We start from the raw sequence: 22,536 nt of genomic DNA, 5'->3' as shown, positions 1-22,536 counted from the left end.
ATTGTATTCTTAATTTGGTGTGAAGTTTATAATATGAATATTAAACAGCTTTAGATATTTTAAAATACATCACGTTAAATCAGGATTATAGGGGAAAATGAATATGGCACTATAGTACCAAGATTAATTAAACTCTACGATCTAGCTTCTAAGAAAAGAAATAGAATATTTTAGCTGCATTTCATAAAGCAATCATAAAAGATAACCCATCTTTATTTGCTGTAGCCAAAATATGAGACATTTTAGAATTCCACCCAATTAATTATCTAATTGTTCACAGAGTATGTGCTTATGTTGCAATGTTTCTGGAGCAACTTTCAGCTTGAAAAATATTGGAAAGTCAATTGTGGCAGCCCTACCACACAATGTTGAGCTATCACAGGTCATTGATCTAGCAAATATTATGGAATAATTTCAGAAAGTCTTGTTTTAATGAAAGAGAGAAAGCATATGCACGTGTATATTTCATATTTGTATTTTGTAAATGGTCTTTTAATTTAAAACATGTTTTTTTCTCTCCAAACAAATGCATAAATAACATTAAAATTTTTGAATGCTTTTACCATATGAACAACAATATCATGTAGTCAAACCACAGATTCATTTTGTGTAGCCTTTCAAACTGGTTCACTCCAGCTATGTTGACTTATGGGTCTGATAATTTTTATGAAATGCAGTCATTGGCCATGTCAAGAGAGTATGATGGTCCAATACCTCTGGAAGCAAATTGGGCAACAAAATAGTGGCCCTTTTATTTTAATGTATTGAGGATTATTATTTTTTTGAAAAAAGTGATGTTTTTGTGTCTAACAGATTGTTATTCCCTTTTTTTTTTGGCTAAAGAATTTTATATATGGATTTAACCTAATTGAAACCATACACACAATAGCATTTGCATGTTTTGGAAACAAGGGAAATGACTTGGGATGGTATTTAACTCTTATTTTGGAGAATAAAAAAAAGCTGTCATCAGTTCATAACATATATTCTTTAGGTTAAACAGTGTTACCATATGAAACATGCATTAAAGCAATAAATACTGTAGCTTCACTGGAAAGATTCTCGTACTTGCATAAATATCTTGGGTTTGGAAGATCTTTGACCATGAAGCATTCACCCCCATTTACACAGTAGCCTTTCTTATTCACATCACATCTTGTGAGATGACTTGTCCCAGTAGTAGATGTAGAAGTGGCTAGAAGAAACAATGAAAATAGAAAGGGACAAATCTCAGTATGCATGTGCTCAGAACAAAAGAGTTAAAGAGTTTTAGCATTTTTATGACATGTAACAAATAATCAGTATCTTAGTTGCAAAAAGAACAACAAAAATCACTTTGTCCAAGGTATTCTGGGGGTTACCATATGATGTCTAGAAATACGAAATAAAGTAAAGTAAAGTAAAGATGTGTCTGAGTCAATAATCATTTTCCTGCTTGTAGAATGGGGCAACTCACCGCAGCCAATTCTCTGTGACCAACTCGTCATGGCCATCATGCTATGGTCAATTCACTGCAGAAGGCTTCATGGCCAACTCACAATGGGACAACTCACCATGGTATAACTTGACACAGCATAATTCAACAATTTGATTATTTAAGATAATTAAGACATTATTTTATTTTTTGTCATTCACATGTCATTTTCTCCCTCCTTTGGCATCCTTTCTTTAATGATTCTATTCCACCATTTCTGCAATATTAGTATAACTCTTATCCTATGGTGAGTTTCTCCTGCAGCAAGTTGGCCATGGCGAGTTGGCCCTGGCAACTTGGTCATGTTGAATTGGCCACAGTGAGTTGTCTTAGACCCTCTTGCCGTACTATAATATTTTAGAATTGATCTTTGTGACACTGTGGGATGGATAAAGGAGCGAAGGAAGGCAAGTCTCCTGCTCCTGGCATGTTATTTTATTATACTTTATATAGTTCCTTATAAAAAATATTTGCTGAACTGAGTACAGAAAGAACATCCAAAAAGGAATACAAGTAGTATACAAATCTACATATCCACAATAAACCAAAACTTTGTAATATCCACACATACATATCAACCATGTTATTTCTTTTTGAGAAAAGTAACATTTTGCAATGTTCAGAGAGAGCAAGAAATAGAAAGCAAAATAAATGGAAGGAGAGAGGGGGGGAGAGAGAGAGGGAGAAAGAATATAACTACAATGTATCTTATTTACCAACTCCTCTGAGTACTTCACCATACTTTTATTTGTTTGCAAACTATGCTTGTTTCGATCTATATCCAACCCCCCCTTGTATATTGTCATTTGTGGTTTAAACTTCTGATTTCTTTCTTTTTTGAGGATCTCATCAATTTCATCCCATCAAAACTTTTTAAAATCTTCCTCTTCCTCTCAAACTATTCACTCTTCATATATTTGTTCCTTCTGCGTTTTACGTGTTCTATTGTTAATCCAGACAGTGGTTAAAGCACTAGGTTAGAAAGCAGGAGACGATGAGTTCAAGTCCTACGTTAGCCATGAAAATCAGTTGGGTAAGTTTGGGCCAGTCTCTCTCAGCTCAATCTACCTCCCAAGGTTGTTGTGGTGGGGAAAATAGAAGGATGGTATGTTGGACAGGTTATAGCATCAGCTGTAAAATGCTCTTCAACCTTTTGTGACATCAGCATCTGGCTTTACAGCAGGGGTCTATTCTTTGGGTGATGATCCACACACATGAAATAAAGGGGACTCAACCTTAACCAAGCAAATCAAAGTCAAACTGAATAACAAGGCATTTGTCTGCCTTGAATCCAATTTGCTCATAACTATCCTTCCATATCTACTTCTTTCTCTCCTTAATTTGCTGCTAACATTTAATCAATTCAATCAATTCATTTAATTTCTTGTAGATGCTTCAATCCAAAAGAACAATAACAGTTGGTAGAGCTGTCAAAGCCCATCATTATTCCTTCCAATTTTAGCCGACGCTAATAATTTCAGGATTTAATCAGCTCTGAGATTTCCAGGGTGTAGATAGCATTTGCTTGTTCCATCTCCAAATTTCAAACCCTTCGGAGACACAGACTCCAGGAGAGGACATCCAAATAACTGCACATCTTACCTCCATTATATTGAAATCTGGGTTAAAAACTAATTGCGGAATCATGACTTAAAACTACAATTAGGCATAAACCGGTTTATCAGTGTTTTCTGGTGGAAATATTTACTGCATATGCAATTCTAGAATCATGTAAGCATTCCATCTATTGCCACCTCTCCTTATCCCCCCATCACATTTTCTTCTTAAATCAGACTATTACTCTAGAGACAACCTGCAGTTCTGAAGTAAATGCATTAATTTAAAAAGAAATGTAATACTGTCTGCTTGAGATCCTGCAGACAAAGTTTATTACTGCCACAAAGGCTAATGGAATGCTTTAAATTGAATTACAAGGATGACTATAGAAGAGTTAAGCTTAAAGCTATCTATAATAGCTGTGGCCATCTTATTTTGCACTTTTTCTCTGAGCAATTGTGAGATCAAAAGTAATCTACCTGGAATGCAAAAAACAGATATTTTGGGGGTTGAAATAAATTGTGGGCCAATATGAACCATGGACAAACAGGCCTAACATTGATTCTTTTGAGGAATCTCTAAAAAAATAATACAAACATTAGGGAAATATTATTTGTCTGTTTGTTGATATGGCACAGTAGCTTCTCCCAACTTGGGTGCTTTCAGAAATGTGAACTTCAACTTCCAGAATTCCTTGGCTTCCTTTGTTATTAGTGAGAATTCTGGGAGATGAAATTCACCAATTAAAGAGCAACCAGATATGGGGAGGTATCTTGTTTATTAATAAATGTCCTTTAAGTGGACCATAGGAGGAAAAACACACTATTGGAATATAAACTGTGATAATGAGAAGCAACAACAAAGATAATAAAGTTGCAGAAATGCTTTGATGAAAAATTGTTGAGGAAAACGATTCTTGCATGAATAAAGAAGTCTTCTTGTGGTGCTGAAAATGCCACAAGGCACCACATCAAGGGGAAACTTGTGTGTATCTATGTACATACACAGATATACACAAAGGACGTGGTGGCTCAGTGACTAAGTCTCTGAGCTTATCAATCAGAAAGGTCGGCAATTCGGCAGTTCGAATCCCTAGCACCGTGTAACGGAGTGAGCTCCCATTACATGTCTCAGCTTCTGCTAACCTGGCTGTTCAAAAGCATGTAAAAATGCAAGAAAAATAAGAACCACCTTTGGTGGGAAGGTAACAGTGTTACCTTCCACCTTCCACGTCTAGTCATGTTGGCCACATGACCACAGAGATGTGTTCAGACAACACTTGCTCTTCAGTTTTGAAATGGAGATGAGCACCACCCCCTAAAGTCAGGAACGACTAATACATATGTGCAAGGGGAACCTTTACCTTTACATATACTGTATATATTTACACTAAATACCCCCCCACTCCCCATTGCTAGGATGCTACCTTGAAAGTTCTCTCTTGAATGATCATCCTTATAACTTTAGTTGATAAGAATGCACAGAAATTTAACTCTGAATACAATTGCATAGATGTATAGAATACATGGAAGAACATGATTTTTCTGATTTACAATTGACTAAAAGAGATGGTCTATAATTTAGTCGCAACATTAGTGAATTTATTATTTAAAAACCCTGTTCTATCTGTTTTAAAGGAGCAGTATCCTTCTTAAGAATCCAACTAATTCTGGATTCAACCATTCTGGATAATTTTTATTAAGTCTTCGAAGTCCACCTTTTGGGAAAAGTTGTGGAGAAGGTGGTTGGACTGCAGCAAACTGAATTAAACATGAATACTATATCCTATCACAATTTCCAATAAAAGTATGGAATTAAATCCATATGTCGGTAAATTTAAATATCTCCATGTTACCTGCTTGGCAGAAGATTAGATTTTAATATTCCCCAGATTGTCATCAGCTTTTTCCAGTTTACCCTGAACTGCAGTTAACATATTTTAAAACTATATTTAAATACAGTATCTTAAAAATAAGACATTGTCTGGTTCCAAAGCTTAGGAGCTGAATCCTGGACAGGTCTTAGCTACGAAAGGGCTGATATGATAGCATAAAATTGAAAGTACCTTTGAGACTGCATGAGTTTCAGAAGCCACAAATATATAGAAAATAAGAGGGGAAAAAAGTAAGTGAGAGCTCTGAAGACTAAAACTACAAAAGGCTTTTGTTCTTCCAAGGAGCCAAGAAAAGCTTCTTGTTTGCTCTGATGTCCTGTGTACAGATAATCCTCATCACCCCAGGACACTGCCACTGTTAAAAGTACGAGTCAATGGCCAAGCATCTGAATTTTGATCACGTGACCATGGGGATGCTGCAACAGTCATACGCATGAAAAATGGTCATAAGTCACTTTTTTCAATGCTGTTGAACAGTCACCAAATGAACTATTATTGTAAGTCAAGGACTACCTGTATTGGAAGACATGCAGAGAGAGTACATTCTTATTGATATCCTTGAATCTTTCTATGGATTTTGATAATACTATTTTTTTTAGTGTGCTTGAAGGTTTTTGGAGATATCAGTTTATGGTGGTTTCCCTTTCCCATTTTACCATTCTGACTTACGAGATAGTGACATTGGGAGTCACCTTGATATCTTTGTCTTGTCCTCCATGATATTTAATAGCTTTCTAAAGATACTGGAAACAATCATATGTGGGTACAGAATTAGTTGCTACCTTGAATACTGATGATACCCAAATGCACTGCTCTTTTCCTGCAAAAGGGATATGATATATTGGGGGACATCACTTGCCTTTAAACTCTAAGGGGTTGGACGCAGGAACATAAACTGATTTTGAACAACAGGGTAAAAGCTGACTTTAACGAATGACTTTCAGAATTTGAGTGATATACCTTTTTAAGTTGAACTGCATTCATCTTATAGAACATATTTAGGGTCTAGCATCTTTCTGGGTTCAGTGTTGACACTGTATAGCTATACATATAGTACAGGTATTCCTCGCCTTACGACCACAATTGAGCCCAACATTTATGTTACTAAGTGAGAAATCTGTTAAGTGAGCTTTGCCCCATTTTACGATTTTCCCCGCCACATTTGTGTTAAATTAGTAACACTGTTGTTAAGTGACTCTGGCTTTCCCATTGACTTTGGTTGCCAGAAAATGGGGCACTGCAACCGTCATAAATATGAACCAGTTTTCAAGCATCCAAATGTAAATCACTTTGACCATGGGGATGCTGTGACGGTCATAAGTTTGAAAAATGATCATAAGTCACTTTTTTCAGTTCTGTTGTAACTCGGAGTGGTCGCTAAATAAATTATTGTAGGTCGAGGTCTAGCTGTACAGAGAGTGCTTTGTTAATTTTAGTTGAGCAGTTAAGGCCCTACCTATCTGGAGCCCAGGTTTTATGTATGTAAAAAGTGGCTTTGTGAAATGCCAAGGGGCATTTCTTTATTAATTCTTTTGCATGACTTTATTAATTCTTTTGCAAGAAAGCAATTGATGGCAAGTCCTCTACATCTGTACAATGCTCCTCTGAATATGCTAGACTGAAATTAGAATTCATTGGATTATGATGGTTTTTTAGAGTCAAATGTTTTGCAATAATTATTTATTTGAACTTGTACCAGCTTTATTACAGTTCCAAATTATGACACCTTCTACTATTAATAAAAAAAGGACTTTGCTTGAGAAAAGACCACAGAAACTCATACCAGGTATTATACTTCTCTGCAAAATTAATGTCTCTTTTATTGAAATGTATACTATTAATGCATCATTGTGGTACATGAAACAGTATACTAATCTGATGTAATATTTACTGTGCTAAATATATAAAAGTGGTACCAATAAACAGTACATCAGCAAAGAATGATAAAAAAAAATAAGGGCCATAGTTTCATTCCAGATAGATACTGAGTAAGCACAATTGTGTTTAGCTTTAAAACTCATATAATAATTCATCTGTTCAAAGGCACAACTGAAAGATTTCTTCCTACGAAAAGAAAACCTTTTTGAGAAACAAAACTTCACAATAAATCAAATTTAGATTCTTGTTCTTAGTAGTAGCAAAAATAAATAAAATGCAACAAAATGCAAGGTTTCAAGTTTTTCTTTCTATCCTTCCTCTTTTTCAATTTGTGTACACATTATCTAATAAAATATTTACTGTGCTAAATTTTTAAAGTATTTAAACACATTAACAAAGTAAAACTGAAATAGTTCTGTTTTAGTTATACATTGCTCTAAAACCAGAATTTTTTCAGCTTATTTGGATACTATTGACCTCTTTTCATACCTAGAGATATGGAAACATTTACTATATTGAATTGTTTGTTTTTCAAAGGCCTAGCATGGATTTAATAGTGGCTTCCAAAAATCTTTTATATTGACTTATAAAGTTATGCTTTTTCTTCTTCTTTAAAAAAATATACTCTCACAATAGATAACTGTGGTTTGGGGCTTCATACTTCTACTTTCAAGACCATCTCCCAGGAGAGGCCTACGCCCAAGAATGAAACCAGTCAGGTGGTACCTTCAATTGGTCAGTAACAGATATACAGCTAATAACATAGCCTCCTATTTGAAGTTACTTCTTGGGCTGCTTTGAATCTGACTGAATGAAATCTATCTGCTCTATATTTTAAAGAGTTTCTGCTGAGATCAGGTATAACTTCAGAGTGTCAAGCATGCAAGGTGACAAGCCTAATGACACTGATGAAGGGAAATAAAGTATCAGCTTCAGTTCTTGTAGGTCGGGAACAAGACTCTTTTGCTGAATTATAAATAGACAAGGATGTCTTCTTTAGTTAAAAAAAAGACAGAACAAAGAGCTCACTCTATTACAGGTTTTTGTGAATAAATATAGCTGTCAGTAGAGGCATAATTGTAATGCACTCTACTGAAGTGAGTTAGTGATTTACGATGATCCAAAATGCTGGAAATCAATTAGAGAACATTTAAATTATGATACCCTATATATAAGATTTATATTTCCGGCTATTTTTAGACGGCGTTAATTTAAATGATTCATTTTCTTTAGTACAGTAGATTTTTACAATACTTTGATAAAATCCATATAAAAATTGTTTACTGAAATACACTTATGCATTAATTGTGGTTCTTACAATCTGTAATTTCCAAAAAGAAAAAAGGGCAACTTGTTAAGTTGCTAGAATTTATTCTCTCACTTCAACCACATAACTCTGTGACAACTGTTTCTGCAGAATGTGGGGATTTTTAGTGCTCTCAGTGTCAGGCCTGCAGTTATATTCCTTTTAGGATTTTTGGCCTGCCACACTCTCTATTATTTTTCCTATACTGTTTCATTAGTGTAATAATTGGGAGGGGAATAGAAAGGAATGTGTTGTTGTCATTCTTTTCTAGAAGCCCAAGGTCATCTTTTGTCTCTGCACCTCTGCACCTGACCGGAACCAGCTGGGTGGAGATGCCAGCGTGGCCGAAGAAGATTGGACCATGTGATGGATTTATGGGTGTGGGGATAAGATCATGAACTTTCAACTGGGTGGAATCCCAGGAAGCTTTTATATTTGGGATTCCACAGATGTGCCAACATGTCTGTCTTATTAAATTGGAACTTTAAGGATAGCTCTGCCTTGGACTCTGCATGATATTTGGAACGCTGACCCTCAGTGTATTGGTACACACAAAATTAGGCTAATGAATCAGTGGGGCTATGGATCTCATTGCATTCTAATAAAAGGATTCTGAATGTATCTATAATTAGAGGTAGTTCTTGACTTATGACAAGTGAGCCCAAAATTTCTGTTGTTAAGTGAGTTTTATCCCATTTTACGACCTTTCTTGCCACAGTTGTTAAGTGAATCATTGCAGTTAAGTTAGTAATACAGTTATTAAGAGAATCTGGCTTCCCCACTGACTTACTCGTAAGAAGGCCACAAAAGGTGATCACATGACCTTGGGACACGTGATAAATAGGAGTCAGTTGCCAAGCATTTGAACTTTGATCATTTGACCATGAAGATGCTGCAACTATTGCAAGTGTGGAAAATGGCCATAGGTCACTTTTCTTTCAGTGCCATTGTAACTTTGAATGGTCACTAAGCGGATGGTTGTAAGTTGAGGACCACTTGTAGCGCCCAAAGAGAGAGACTTCATAAAAAAAGTGAAAACTTTTGTTGAAACAATTCAGGGTGCTTTATTGTACAACATGACTCAAAAAGTCTGGATTAGTCTCCTTTCTGAATCCAAGCTGAAACATAAATTTTAAGAAAAATGTTCCAGTTCAGTATGTTTGCTCTCTGACAAAGGAGCCCATTTGGCAGAAGCACTATTGAAACTTGGCTCTGTGTAACATCTAACCTTGCACTAGAAGCCAGAGAGAACAATATTATGATCAAGAAGCAGCAAAGTCAGAAAGACTTGGCTGCTAAAGATGGGAAGAAGAGAGAGACTGGTCCTGAGGTCGTTTTTAAAAGAAGCTACGGTAATATTTGATACCAAGATTAAAATTTAGTCTTTACAAGAGCCTGGTGGCATAGAAAGCCTTCCCCAAAATTGCATGTATCACTACATTTATATGTACTTTAAAATAATTAATATTCACATTATGGCTTGTAAAGCAGAAGTTAGTCACACTAAATTGCATGGCACACCATGATCATAATTTGCAAAAGATGCTTACTTATTTTTCATAAGTTATTTTAAAAATCCGCAACGCAGCTGTCATTATTAGAACTTATTTTAGTTTTGACATATACATTCTTTGCCATGTTGTAAAATACCTTCAGAGCAACAATGTATGGAATAAATGCAAATGATATAAATCATCGTAGAATATTTTTTTTAAAAAAAGTATTATCGCCATAAAATGCAGTGATAAACCTTTTCTCTGAAGCAAGGACATTATGCAATTCTATACACGAAGCCAAGCCTGATTTAAAAAAAAAATATTGTAAAGTTGAAACGGTTCAAAAGGAGTATTTGACAATGTATATTTTCCACAGATAAACATTGGTTTGCAACCTATGTAGCAATTAAATTTATCCTATTCACTTACACTAGCATCCTGAGCTTAATTATTTCCGCAGCCCTGTCTTTCCATAATGTCAGAACTCCATCACTCAAAGGCCAGCTAAAGGCTACAGTTTGTAACACCGCACTAATGCAGATGTGATTATATGTCAATTTTAGAAGCCTGTGAGCTGGCACCAATTAGGCTGAAAGGCAGTCTTATCTTTGTCTTACAAATTTTGCCCTTCCACAGTGTAGTTCAATTTTCAGAAAACATAAAATCAATAGAAAAAGAGATGAGTTTAAGCAACTAAAAAAGGCAATTCAGGAAAACAACTCCCTGGGTGACTTTAAAAATCTCTCTCAGAAAAGGAGTAACAAAGAGACTTAGGCAAGCATTCAACCTGCTCATATGAGTAAATTTAACTTTCAAGTGCCCTGTCCAATGTCATTATTGCTACAGAGTAAGGAACTGTAAAAGAAAAGTTGAAATCTCTCCCATCTCTATACCATCAGGGTTTTGGCCAGAAAACACAGTATTTAAAGTAACGTATTATCAGCATGTATACAAATACACACGTACTACAACATTAGTCCTTAGAGTATAATGCTGATATCTGCTTTTTCTCGAGTCAAAAAGTCGAAGATATGTTCAAAAGCATGAAGAAGAGAAGAGGGGGATATAATTCACCCAAAACAAAAATTATGGATCATAAGTCATTGTGGTCATAGATCAACGCATCATGTGACTGGATTTGAAGCTGCAACCATTTTTAATGATAACCATTAAGCAGATGCCACAGTTATTAAGCAAACACTGTGGTCATTAAGTAAATCTATTTTCCTCAATGGGTGTGGTTTTTTTAAGTTGTTAAGTGAACCACTGTAGTTGTCAAGTTAGTAACACAATTATTAACTGAATCTGGATTCTCCATTGACTTTGCTTGTCGGAAGGTTGCAAAAGGAGGTCCTGTGACTTTAGGTCTCACCAATGGTCATAAATATGAACCAGTTGTCAAACATTAGAATTTTGATCACATAATCATGGGGATGCTGGAAAGGAAGCAACTTGTGAAAAACGGTTTACGCAGGGGTAAAATCAACTTACCTTCGCTACCGATTCGCAAATGTGAGTGTGCGCGCATGCACAAAGTGTCAAAAATGGGACGTGATGACATCCGGGAGGGTGGGAAGAGCCTCCCGCCACCACCGCTAAGGGTTTGTCTAAACCGGATAGACTGGCTAAATTGCACCACTGGTCCTAAGTTACTTTTTTCAGAGTTATTGTAACTTTAAACCATCACTAAATGAACTGTTGTAAGTCAAGGTCTACCTGTATTAACTCTGCAAGTGTAAGTTTCAAAACAAATCTTTAAAAATAACTTTTTAAAACATAAAAGGAAATTATAACTTGATAGCTGCATTTCACCTCATGCCATCTTTGTTTCTACCCCGAAGGGAAAAAATATTGCAGAGACAGACATCACAGAGAAGTTACAAATTCTGACATAAGGTTCCTTAAAGTTACTCTACAGATTTTATTTTCTGCAGAGACAATTTGCCCACAGCATATTTCATGATTAAAATGATTTTTCCTAAAAAAAATAAAATAAAAAAATACAACCGTAGCACTTTCCTCCTAACTTCATCATCTCGGCAAAATGACATTGCTATCAATTTTCCTTTAAAAAAAAAAAACAGAGCTCTATTTCCCAAAGTTCATTTACCAAGAAATGTCTTTGATAAATTTAAATCATTCATATTATATAGTAGCCTTTCACATCCTGAGGGTCTTCAAATGCACGATACAATTTATATTGATTCAAGACAGCATGACTGTCCCAACTTTTGTCTCTGTGTTTCTCTATGTATTTGTTGGTGTGTTCTAACTTTTCAAAGGCTGCTTTGAAGATCTTTCTTTCCCTCATCTAATCCATGGGCGACAAACCACTGCAAGCAAAACATTAAAAACAAGCTGTAGAGATCAATCAATGGTCATCGTAATGTATCAGCCATTGCTTCTAGCAAGGAAGAATTACAATTGCATCAAACCCTCTCTAGTGATACTAGTGTGGCCCTAAACAAGACTACTGAATTCCATTGTGCTCCCAAATTTTGTACTATGTCAGTGTTGTGGCTGGAATATTTATTATTTCAACTATCACAAAGGCAATTAGAGTCAGAATCAGAAAGAATCACATTACACAAACTCAATTTATTCCTTTGAGAATGGAAGTCTTAGATGTACACGCCTACCCTTGCTGGGGATATGTAGATTTATTCAAGTGCATATGCAACCTACCTTATACTATGTAAACTGTTGATAACTTAAATGGAATTAAATAATGAATGAGTCTTGCTGTAATAGAGGCTTACTTCAGTTAGAAGAATTAATGGAATTTAATTCTACTGTGGATAACCAGATGCCAATAAAATGAATGATGTACCTGATCCATAAATGCCTCCCAGTCTTGTAATACCTCTCATACCATGATGATTATATACAAACTGAAATTAGGTGATGCCTTGGTTGTAGAAAACATTTTATCACTGATAAGAAAAATTAAAGGCAAATTCCTTTATTTCCTTCTTGTCATCATGGGATCATTTTGTATTCAGTACAAGTTCAACCAAAAACAGCAACTCAATAATGATTTGGAGTTTTTTAAAAAAGAAAACGATCGACTACTGGTGTTTTGTGCAACTGCTATTATTTATAGCAATGGCAATAGCATTTAGGCTTAAATGGGTAGTCCTTGACTTACAACAGTTAGTTTAGTGACTGTTCAAAGCTACAACAGCACTGAAAAAAGTGACTTATGACCACTGCAGCATTTACCTTTGGATGCATGGCAACTGGTTCATATTTAGTGTCCTAGGGTTGTGTGACCATTTTTTGCGACCTCAAACTCAATGGGGAAGCTGGATTCACTCAACAATCGTGTTCCTAATTTAACAATGGCAGTGAATCAATTAAGAAATGTCGCAAGAAAAGTTGTAAAATGGGACAAAGCTCACTGAACAAATTTTTCACTTAGCAACATTCTAGGTTCAATTGTAGTCATAAGTTGAGGAACTAACTAACTACCTGTATACTGTCCCATAGCACTTTCTGGGTAGTTTACAATGTAAAAGCATTATTTGCATATTTATCCTAACAATCAAAGTCCTCATTTTACCAACCGCAAGGCTGAGTCAACCTTGTGCCAGTCAGGATTGAACTTCTGGCAGCTGACAGAATTAACCTGCAATACCGCATTCTAATCACTGCGCCACCAGAGCTCCCATACTTTTATCATCATCATCATCATCATCATCATCATCATCATCATCATCATCATCATCCCAACTTCCCAATAGCTATTTTGTTCATTTGTTCTCCCTCATTTCTTTATCTTTTATTCATATATTTTTATTCCATTTATTCATATCTCATCTGATTCAACCGTTTCTCCTTTTGGAGTCTTTCTGGAAATCACTATCTAACTGCAACAGTAGGAATAACAGACTTCCTGATCAAAGAGGATGAAGTCTGTGTCCACTTCTCTCAAGTCCATAAAAACCAGTCATCACAGCAAACACCTTTCCTGCAATATGTATTGAAACTGAGAATGTAACCACTGAGTGGAAACCACATGGAAGGACTTGTGTGCTTTCTTTAATTATTAGACTAATGGTAAGTTTTCTATACAAAGGGTTAAAACTCTACTTAGCCTCTCTCTTTTATTATTTTTACTACTTTTAATAAAGCAAAGAAAATGGCTTGAATATGAATGAACATCCTAGTCAGTATATATTTTACATTTTTATTACTAATCCAGTTGCAATAAAGAGCAATTTTTAGCTTCGCATAGAATAAAACCTATCACAGGAACAGTTAGATGGCAGTCAGAGGTGGTATTCAGCTGGTTCGGACCGGTTCTGGCTTATTGGTAGTGAAATTTTGAATAGTTCAGAGTACCGGCAAATACCACCTCTGGCTGGCCCCACCCTCCCACCCCCGTCGTTCCCTGTCCTATATTCCTATATTCCCTTGTTTTTTAGCACAGCTGATTCAAAACAAGAAACAAGAATAATATGAGAAACAAAAATAATATTTTAAAATAAAATATTTTTATAAATTTGAAAAAAAAATGGTATATAGTTCCACAATCTAGTAACATCTGAGTTTTATTTTGCTTCCAGGAAAAACTAATCTTAAGAATTCTGGATCTTCCTAGACATTAGGCAAATCCATCATGCCTATCTATTCTTACTTCAGTTTGGCTTTTAAACTTTGACCATCATGAAACAATGTAATCATAACCGGGTGGCAAATAAATATAATAAATAATTAAATATAACTGCCAACCAGTAGTTACATTACTGGATTAGAATTTTGGAGACAAGGAGTTCTAGTCCTCCCTTAGACAGGGAAATCACTCTCACTAAGTCTAACTCGCTTCATAGGGTGGTTGTTTTGGGGGAAATAAGAAGGAACATTTTTATGCTGCCTCAAGTTGCACAACGTAAGGATGGGTTATATGACCCATTGTGTGTGCACGTGTATGTTCCAGCATAACTCTGGAATGCCTTGAGAAATTTCAATCAAACTTGGTACACAGATTTCTTACTCTCTGGAAACAAATACTGTGGGGGTAAGACACCCCTAAAACCCCTCGGGGTGTGTGTTCCATTAAGATACAGCCTGTTGTGCCTTAAAATGGCTTCTACTGTACTGCCGTAAAATGGCTTTTACTATACAGCACATTACCATGGAGTTGCTATGATAATGGCTTCACAGTATTCCACAAGGGGACTCTGGTAAGGGGGAAAATCTAACATTAGAAATTACGTTTGGTCCAAACATTTCCCCTTATAAATAAATACCCAGGCAACGCCAGGTGCTAGTTAGTAATTAAAAAATCAATACATTGGTAATTTGAACAATTTAAAGCTTGAAGAAATCATCATTATATTTTTAAAAATCTGGCCCAAGCACAAAAAGTTAGCATTATGTTTTTGAACTGTAACTATATATATATATATATATATATATATATATATATATATATATATATATATATATATATATATATATATACACACACACACACACACACACACACACACACACACACACACACACACATGATTAAGATTCTGGTTTTGGTGAAAAAAATTCAATGAATTAGGGATTGACCCAAAATTATTCAAGACATGTAAAAATATTACTGACTTAGCATGACAATAAAACACTTCACAGAATGTAAATTTTGTAGTTCTTCCACAGTCTGACTGATGGGATTAATTTACATTCTCAAGCAATTTACTCTCTAAATGTATTGAATGTTTGATTGAATTAATTAAAATTGCACTGCCTTAGCATAAAGAAGATACAACATAAACCAAAAGTCCTTCTTTAGGACTTTTCAAGTCCTAAAAAAAAAGAAAAAAGAAAGTTGTCTTTGAAATAGCTCAAAGAATCCAGAGTTATTTAGGAAGAGGGTATGAATTCATTTCTATAGAATAAGTTACACAGCTCTCACATGAAATTAGAATTAGAAAGCGAAATAGATAACATGATGAGAAAAATAATGCTATATACACTAGCAATTCTGGGAAATAACTCAATCATCACATATTGTGACATATGGAAATTGTAATATCCAAAAATCCATCAGGTTTGAGATGATAGCCAAACTGCACAAATAAAATGTAGAGATTGAGTAAAATTAAAATATCCATTCAAATAAATTAATACAAAAGGGTGATTTATCTATATGGTAACCTCATTGTCATCTATACTGAATAAAAGTATATGGCATGCTAAGTCAAATCAATAATAAGAACAGCTCTATTATAGCTTTAACATCAATAAAAGCTATCCTTAAAATTGAATGGTAACAACCATCTGCTTCTATGGAAGCATGTTCCATCTGATGTTTTCCTGTTTCAAAAGCCTGTTCATTATATATCTTCCTTTAATTTTACATCATGCATAATTTGCTAAATTGTTAATATGCACATTAACTATTATTAGTACTTTCTGTGTGTTATAAATTATTCCAGAGAGAAAGAATGAAATGTCTAGCTGACCTAGACCCATACAAACTTTAATTTTTATTTTAAAAATCCCTTTGATCCAATTATTTTAAATAAAAAAGCAAAGCAAAGATGAAAGCCTGTTTAAAATTATTCTTGATCATGTGATTTGCACTCTAATTTTTAAAGAAATGGATTGGAGCTTATGTTTGTATGCCTGGCTGGTTTTGAGAGAGAAGTGAAAGCCTCTGCTATGTTTTAATTCTCTAGTTTGTCTGGGGCATCCATCTTCTTTAGAGAAAGGATAGCTATGAGACAAGGAAATTATATATATTCTGTAGCAAAACTGTCATTAACATGACAATTTCAAGCAATCAACCTCATGTCATGAGCCATAAGGGAATACACTAAGTGAAGGAAGACCCTCCAATTTCCTTTTGCTATTATTGATTTTTTTAAATTTATCATGTTCATCTTCCTGATTTACACTTTGGTGGAAAGAAAAGGTTTCACTCCCCTTATCTATTCTACAGAATTTACTTGCAGATAGTTATGCTTGTCATTACCAAGTATAAACAGCAAGGGCAACATATGAGAATGTTAGGCACCAGATCTTAATGCATCTTCTTTTAAAAGACATTCCAAACAATTACATTGCTGTAGTTGGCCAAATCAATGACATTTATTTAGCTCTATTTTTCCTTCTGACTTTTGTTTACAGTAAACCTGAATCTGATCAAGATCCATGTTTGTACTTAAATTTCATATCCTCCCAACCCCTTTCTCTGCAAAATCACTCCTCTACTAATAAGATCCCTCCCCCCTCTTTAACTCCAACATCTAGTGGGAGATTTTGTAAGCGATTTAGGAGAGAGGGAATTAAGCCTCTCACACATGTAATCTTCAATGCCATCAGCCCACCAACCTTTTCACTACTGAACTCTTTAATACATATTAATGTGTGGCTTAATTCTCAGTCTGTTTTTGCATTGCTTAACACTGGGCACACACAGTTTCAATAGGAAATTTTATTTCTATATTTCTAATATAATCATTTCTTCCTCGTTCTGTCGTGCAGAGGGTAAAAGGACAGATGCAGGAAAACAGAAAGTAATCCAGGTTCTAGTGTTGTTCTTTGAAGCAACATTTTCTTATTTGTTTTATCGCATAATCATCAGTGATATAATATTCCACTGAAGAAAACATAGGAGATTCTTGCAATCATGTTAATTACTAATCAAAGCTTTAGTTGTTTAACTAATTAGAAAGGGTTCTTTACAACTACTCTAATTTAATTATTCATTTTCTTTACTGTCTTGAGCATGCTAAATCCCTTCATCATTGTTACTTTCCAGGCCAGGAGAAGTTAATTTTTAATGGCTGCTTAATGACTATGAAGGTTAGAGCAGGATGGAAATGCATGTCTTAATATGCCAGAGTCTTACAGACAAAAGAAAAAGGCAAAAGACCTGTTCAATTCGAATCTGATTTCTGCTGACTACCATATTTTTGGAGTATAAGACGCACCTTTTTCTCTCAAAAAAGAGGTTGAAAATCTGGGTGCATCTTATACATTGAATACAGCATTTTTTGCCTCCCGAAAGCCCACCCCCTTCATCAAAATGTCTGTGCATAGCCTTTAGGAGGCTTATAGAGTGCTCCTGGGGACTGGGGAGGGCAGAAATGAGTGGAAACAGGCTGTTTTTTTGCTCAATCTTGCCCCCCAGCCCCCAGGAGCACTCTATAAGCCTCCTAAAGGCATGCCCCTTTTTTGAAAAAAAAAATAGGCCCGTTTTCACAAAAAAATGGGGTGCTTTTGGGAGGTCTGCAGAATGCAAAAACTTTTTTTAAAAATTTGCCTCTTCAAAATCTTGGTGTGTCTTATACTCCATTGTGTCTTATACTCCGGAAAATACGGTACAGCAATATAGAGGTATTGTGGACAAAATAGGGTTTTCCACTATCTTTTTTCCAAAATCTTCATCTTCTCAATTTAGTCTATTGATCCAGTATTCTCTGGGTGTCTCTTATTCAAATACAAACAGGATCCACACACCCCTTCCAGGTTACTTTCCTAATTTCCAAGTCTGGACTGGAACTAACCTGGTTAAAGGTTAGCTCCTTTCAGTTTGGGCATGCACGGGCGCAGTTTGGGCACTCAGTGTCTAAAAGGTGCGCCATCACTGCTTTAGTGTTTCTTATCTGTAGCTAGAGGGTGAATTATTTTCAAACTCATACTATACAAAAGTACTATAAATGACTGCAGTGTCAATAACTAAACTTCTAAGAAGTATTAATGAAATTTTATGCCCTTATTTCCAGTTATTCAGTCTTTTCTTCAGCTACTGTAGTTCACACTCCTTTCTTAATTCAGTACAGGTAGTCCTTAACTTATGACCACAGTTGAGCCCAAAATTTTCATTACTAAGTGAAATATTTGTTAAGTGAGTGGTGGCCCATTTTACAATCTTTCTTTCATCATAGTTGTTAAGTGAATCACTGCGGCTGTTAAGTTACTAACACAGTTGTTAATTGATTCCGGCTTTTCCATTGACCCTGCTTGTTCAAAGGTTGCAAAAGGTGACTGCATAACCTCAGGACGCTGCAACTGTCATAAATACGAGTCAGTTGCCAAGCATCTGAATTTTGATCACATGACCATGGGGATGCTGCAAGAGTTATAAGTGTGAAAAATGATCATGCCACTTTTTTTTTTAGTGCCATTGTAATTTCGAATGGTTGATTCGAAATGAATGATTGTAAGTCGAGGACTACCTGTACCGGCTTCAAATCTCATCTGTCACTTAAAGAGGCAAAGGCATTAAGAACACACTTGTAAAAGTCAAGAATCCACCAGGCGCTCTATATAGAACAAAAAGAACAAATTCATGTTTGCCCACAATTGAATACATTGTTAGATGTTAATATTTATAATTTTAAGCTGCATGAAAAAAAAAAAGTGTCACTGAGGCTCCTCATCCTTTCTTCTATATCCATTATTGGACATTGGCGATCATGTTGTCGATCCTATTTTTATTAACAGCCGCACAAAACAACACTGCTGGGTTTTGTCCAAACCAGTCCTTTAGATTACAGGCACTTCCAGGAAAAGGAAAGTCTAATAAGATCATCTAAAAAGGTCATCTACACCTAATATATCTTTTTTAAAAAATGAAAAATGGTATGCTTATCAAAGCTACTTGCTGATTAATGTTTGGCCTATGTAGCAAATTATCTATGCTTATTGAGAATTGCTACCCAGGAGTCCACACAGTTATCTTTCCTGGCTCTACTAAGAATTATTGGGAATACATAATATTCCTTTCCCTCTCATATCTTCCTGTGGCTTTTTGCTGGTATCAAGTTGGTCATTGTGGGACCCAGATATTAAATTACGTAGGCCTTTTCCAAACAAATTCTTTTCCAAAGCAGTGAGAAGCAGGAACAGCACTAGGGATAAATGTAAACATACAAACACTACTAAAATATTTTCTACCTTGGTTTTCATTTAAAAATATTCTGGACAATTTTCAGCATCAGCAGAACAACCATATAATAAAACACTAAGTTTGAATAACAAATCATTAAACAAGTGAAGGAACCCCTCCCCCCCAAAACAACTCCAGAATGGTAAAGTTTGAGCAGCTAAAGAGAAGGAAAGAGTGCTTAGAGAGGAAGAAAAGTAACCTTAAAGCACAAGAAATTAACCAAGCGCACTGCCTCACAAAGGAAAAAAATCACACAGCAAAGTATCTCCTTTCTCCCGAATCCAAATCAAAGCAACCCAGATGTTAGTGAAAAGCTATGAAAATTTATCCTAGAAGACTTTTAGGATGCCAAGCTCCCATAGGAAAAGACGATCCTTTAAAGATGTCCCAGTCATGAGACATTCTATTGTTTAATACTCATACCTACTGTGTTCCCCCCAAAATAAGCCAAAGTCTTACATCCTTTTGACCCTTGAAATAAGTGATTGGCCTTATTTTTGGGGAGGTCTTATTATTTTTGAGGTGCAGGAGGCAGTGAGAATGGTCACCTCATGGCTGCTGCTGTGTTGCAATATTTTTGGGGAGGGCTTATTTTCGGGGGAGGGGTTCTTTTAGCCATGCGCTCAAAAGCCTGATTGGGCTTATTATCTGGGGAGGTCTTATTTTTGGCAAAACAGGGTAGTATTGGGGGCTAAATTAGGAAACATATTGGAAGCAAGTAAAACTACTAAAGTTAGGGAGGTATGTGGGGTATGTTATACTGTATTTCTAGCTCAGTTATTCTATAGAATTGACATACTCCTACTGCTTTTTTGCATAATAAAATGTTTACTGTAAGTGACTGTAATCCTGTCTTGATCTGACCCCAAAACTAGTTTTGGCTTTTACACATGCAATAGTATTTTGAGCTAATTTACAGACAATTTTGTCATGGAAATTTGTGGCAACATCTTACTGCAACACTTAGTAAATTGTTACCACGGGAATACCTTTCTTTTCCAGCAATAGTATGTGGTTGTCATATATCTGAGCCTTCCAAATGCTAAAAGCTGAGACTCAAGACACGACTGAGGAATTCTTCCTGTTCTGGAATAATACTTTCAGTGGCTTTTGTAAAATTTTAATGAGAGGAAATTCCTCTTATAAAAATGACACACACAAGGCTTATGTTTTATATACCTGCAAACATTATTTAAACATTGGAGCTAATTTTTTGTAGCTTCCAGACATAATACAGAAAAGTGCCTTATGGACAGAAAACAGAATGATACATCCTAGTCACAAATATATAAAATAATAAAATATGGAGGGAATTGATTTTTTAAACAAAAATTCTGTTTTATAATATGCACTGCATGGACTTATTCTGTTCAGCTTTTAGACTCGTTTACAAAACAATCTAATTTCGACCTTTTGGGTTTTTTTTATGTAAGTAAGGACAATTTGCATACTTCTTCCAGTAATAAAAATGCTTTGTGGCTAGTAAGCACCCTTAGTGGAAAACTGATCCAATTTATAAAAATCTATGAAGTGAAAAATGTTAGAACAGTGAAAAGCAACTCCTAAATTTGGAGGAAAATGTTTTACAAATTCTATGTACATATTTTTTTCATGCTACTAAAAGACTGGCTGTACAGATGTTTTTTGCAACATCTGGTCTTTTGTGTTTTCAAGATACCATCTTGCTTACTTTGGCTATAGAGTCCCTTTCTGTGAGACATCTGGGATACAACACACATGTTGTATTTAAGACTAAAGTGTTAAATGCCAGAATAGGGGAGGCAGCTTTGGACAATAAGCTGCAGAGAGCAAGGAATGATAAAGCAGCTTTATCAAAGTCAGCGGGTTTTACTTTAAATGCCTCCACTTTGTTACAGAAGAGACAGAAGCTTTTAAAGAGAGAAATAGGCATCCCTATTTCAGCACACAATTCCAAACCAAGCCTCTTTGTCATTTCAAGTAAGAATGCCTATTCCTGCCTTTAAATGCCAGTGTCATTGGTCATCTCATTTCCATACCGGCTACTTGTCTTTTGAGAATTGCCATTCATTGTCTGCCATTATTTTTACATTAAACAAATAAAGTAAATGTAAAATTGAACTTGACTCCTGGTGTATGCACAGACTTCCCCCTATACAGTTTTATTGGCAATAGAATAGATGTGATTTCTAAACATTTTCCAAGACACACACACACACACACACACACACACACACACACACACACACGGAATGTGTGTTTTCACTTTGCAATCTAACCCTAATAGTTTCCCATCCAATTGTGGACCAGATCTAACCTTGCTTAGATTTCTGAGATCAGCAATATCGATATAATGCAAGAAGAATCGCAAGCTAAGGAGAAGTTCTTCCTATAATTTTCTTTGCAAAGGATAATGATCTCCCAACGACCACATTCTGATCATTAATGAGAATGGTAGGATTAGATGCTCAGCTGTCTAAATGCCCTTTACAAAGGATGGCATAGTAGTTGCTGTTCCATGCTTAACCTGTTCTTAGGTTCATCTTTCTCTTAGATGTGTATCAGCTATTCTTTTGCATTTGGGGCTTAGATATCTTCTGTATCAAGTATTTTATTTTTGTTAGCCTGTGCCTTCCAATTATTTTGGATTACATTTCACAACCAAGTAATACAAGAAGCCGGTATTTAGGAATCACAGGTGTTGTAGCATAAAACAATCAAACAGCTGAAGAAAATCATTAGCTTCCCATGCTTGCCTGAAAACAGTGATTTCAAATAATCTCCATTTTGCTAGCAGTTGAGCTGTTTTAAGCAACTGTAAAGTACTCTCAGTAAAGATACTTAGGGACAGAATTCCAATCTGAGCGCTGGCAGAGCCCATAGAATATGATGGCAGATAGAATGGGAAAGAAGAGGGAGATAAAGGCTTGACTTGTTCTGCGCAGTATTGTTAGAAAACTAAGACCGCAAATGTTCAGGCATGCTACTGTACATATTGGACTTACATATTGTAACAATAAGGCTGTTATGCCCATGTGCTTCTTTAAGCAGGATTTA

The 22,536-nt window shown here is 35.5% G+C and overlaps 1 protein-coding gene across 7 annotated transcripts in view; it reads right to left on the bottom strand.

The window, feature by feature from the left end:
• NRG1 (neuregulin 1) overlaps positions 1-22,536 on the bottom strand; it is a gene marked incomplete at its 5' end in the record, with an annotated part of 167,354 nt that overhangs the window by 27,521 nt on the left and 117,297 nt on the right. For all 7 annotated transcript variants that reach the window (XM_081943213.1, XM_081943214.1, XM_081943215.1 and 4 more), the window contains one exon: positions 1,069-1,195. In XM_081943213.1, the coding sequence (XP_081799339.1) occupies positions 1,069-1,195 (127 nt within the window). The remainder of the gene's footprint in view (positions 1-1,068; positions 1,196-22,536) is intronic.

The sequence above is a fragment of the Natrix helvetica genome (assembly GCF_964273705.1).
Source record: "Natrix helvetica genome assembly, chromosome: 2".
Lineage (NCBI taxonomy): Eukaryota > Metazoa > Chordata > Lepidosauria > Squamata > Natricidae > Natrix > Natrix helvetica.
This window is presented reverse-complemented; position numbering and strand designations above follow the sequence as displayed.